The sequence below is a fragment of the Propithecus coquereli genome, unplaced genomic scaffold (assembly GCF_000956105.1).
Source record: "Propithecus coquereli isolate 6110/MARCELLA unplaced genomic scaffold, Pcoq_1.0 Scaffold606, whole genome shotgun sequence".
Classification (NCBI taxonomy): domain Eukaryota; kingdom Metazoa; phylum Chordata; class Mammalia; order Primates; family Indriidae; genus Propithecus; species Propithecus coquereli.
In genome coordinates this window covers 26,358-27,825 of record NW_012152019.1, presented here as the reverse complement: position 1 = coordinate 27,825, position 1,468 = coordinate 26,358, and the positions used below count along the sequence as shown (strand labels likewise).

The window sequence follows — 1,468 nt, the reverse complement described above, 5'->3', positions numbered from 1 at the left end:
CTGACTCAGCCGCCCTCGGTGTCTGGAGCCCCGGGGCAGAGGGTCACCATCTCCTGCAGCAACATCAAGGGTAGTTATGTGCAGTGGTACCAGCAGCTCCCAGGAATGGCTCCCAAACTCCTCATCTATGATAATAGCGATAGACCCTCGGGGGTCCCTGCCAGATTCTCTGGCTCCAAGTCTGGCAGTTCGGCCTCCCTGACCATCACGGGGCTCCAGGCTGAGGACGAGGCTGATTATTACTGTGCAGCCTGGGACAATAGCCTGAGTGGTCGCACAGTGCTCCAGACACAGGGGGAACTGAGACAAAAACCTGCCCCTGCTTTCTTGTCATCAGGGTCATGACTGCCTATGACAAACGCCAGGCAAAAGACTGACTGTGGCCAACCCCAGGGCATTCACATGTGAAGATCGACCTCTGAGAGCACAGACCTGCTTTAAATGGCCAGTGACCTTCCAAAGCCAGTGACCTTGCCCTCTTTCATATTGGATTTTTAAACATCTACATTAAGATACATTATAATGTGTATATCATCAATTGCATCCATTTAAAATATAGACTTCAAATTTTCTTTAGTATTTATTGAGTTGTCCAACCATCACCGTAACATGAATTTAGAATATTTTCATCACCCTACAAATTAACAATTATTAGTCTAATAGCTACTATTACTAGAACTTTGGCTTGTAAATCCAATTTCTGTTTTCTACATAACTTAGGACATGAATGTATGAAAATGTTTATTAGGCTAATTTTCATACATGAAATAAATAGAGATGTAATTTAGTACTTCATTCATTTTTATTGCCAAAAAATATTCCACGGCATGTATGTCCTACAGGTTGTTAAATTATTCACAAGTTGTTGGACATTTAGTTTGTTTAAGACTGTTGGTTTTATGAGTAACGCTGCTATAAACATCGGTACACAAGTTTCAAATTTCCCTGTGGACTTACGTGTATTTTCATTGGGTAGATTGGTAGGAGTGGAAATTCAGGGTGATATAATTAGCGTTTTTGAGGAAATGTCTGATTGCTGTCCAAAGGGGTTGCACCAGTTTACATTTCCATGAATAATATATGAGAGTTCCAGTTTCTCCACATTCCCATCAACATTTGTCATTACCTGTCATTTTGTTTCTAGCCACTCCAGTGGGTCTGCAGCGGTCTATCTCTTTAGACTTGATCGCATTTCCCTAATGGCTGATGGGTTGGGATCTATTCATGCGCCGTCCTGTTTCCAGTCACACAGGAGCAGCTGAAGGTCTGAGGCCCTTCGTGAGTCACTGACTTCAGGACGCTTTAGACTGAGGCAGTGTCGAAATCCCACACTCAGCCTGCTCAGCTCCCTGAGGCAGAACATTCTTGTTCAAGAACAGAACTCCTCTCAGAGACAGGGGAATGGGCAGAGTGAGGTGAAACCCCCCATCCCAGGCCCAGAAGATACAGCATCTTGTAGGCTCCACCC

At 44.3% G+C, this 1,468-nt stretch overlaps 1 gene segment (V, D, J or C); it reads left to right on the top strand.

The window, feature by feature from the left end:
• LOC105822367 overlaps positions 1-345 on the top strand; it is a 2,751-nt gene extending 2,406 nt beyond the window's left edge. Inside the window, 1 exon segment of the V gene segment in view lies at positions 5-345. Within this exon segment, the coding sequence occupies positions 5-345 (341 nt within the window).
• Positions 346-1,468: the final 1,123 nt, after the last annotated feature.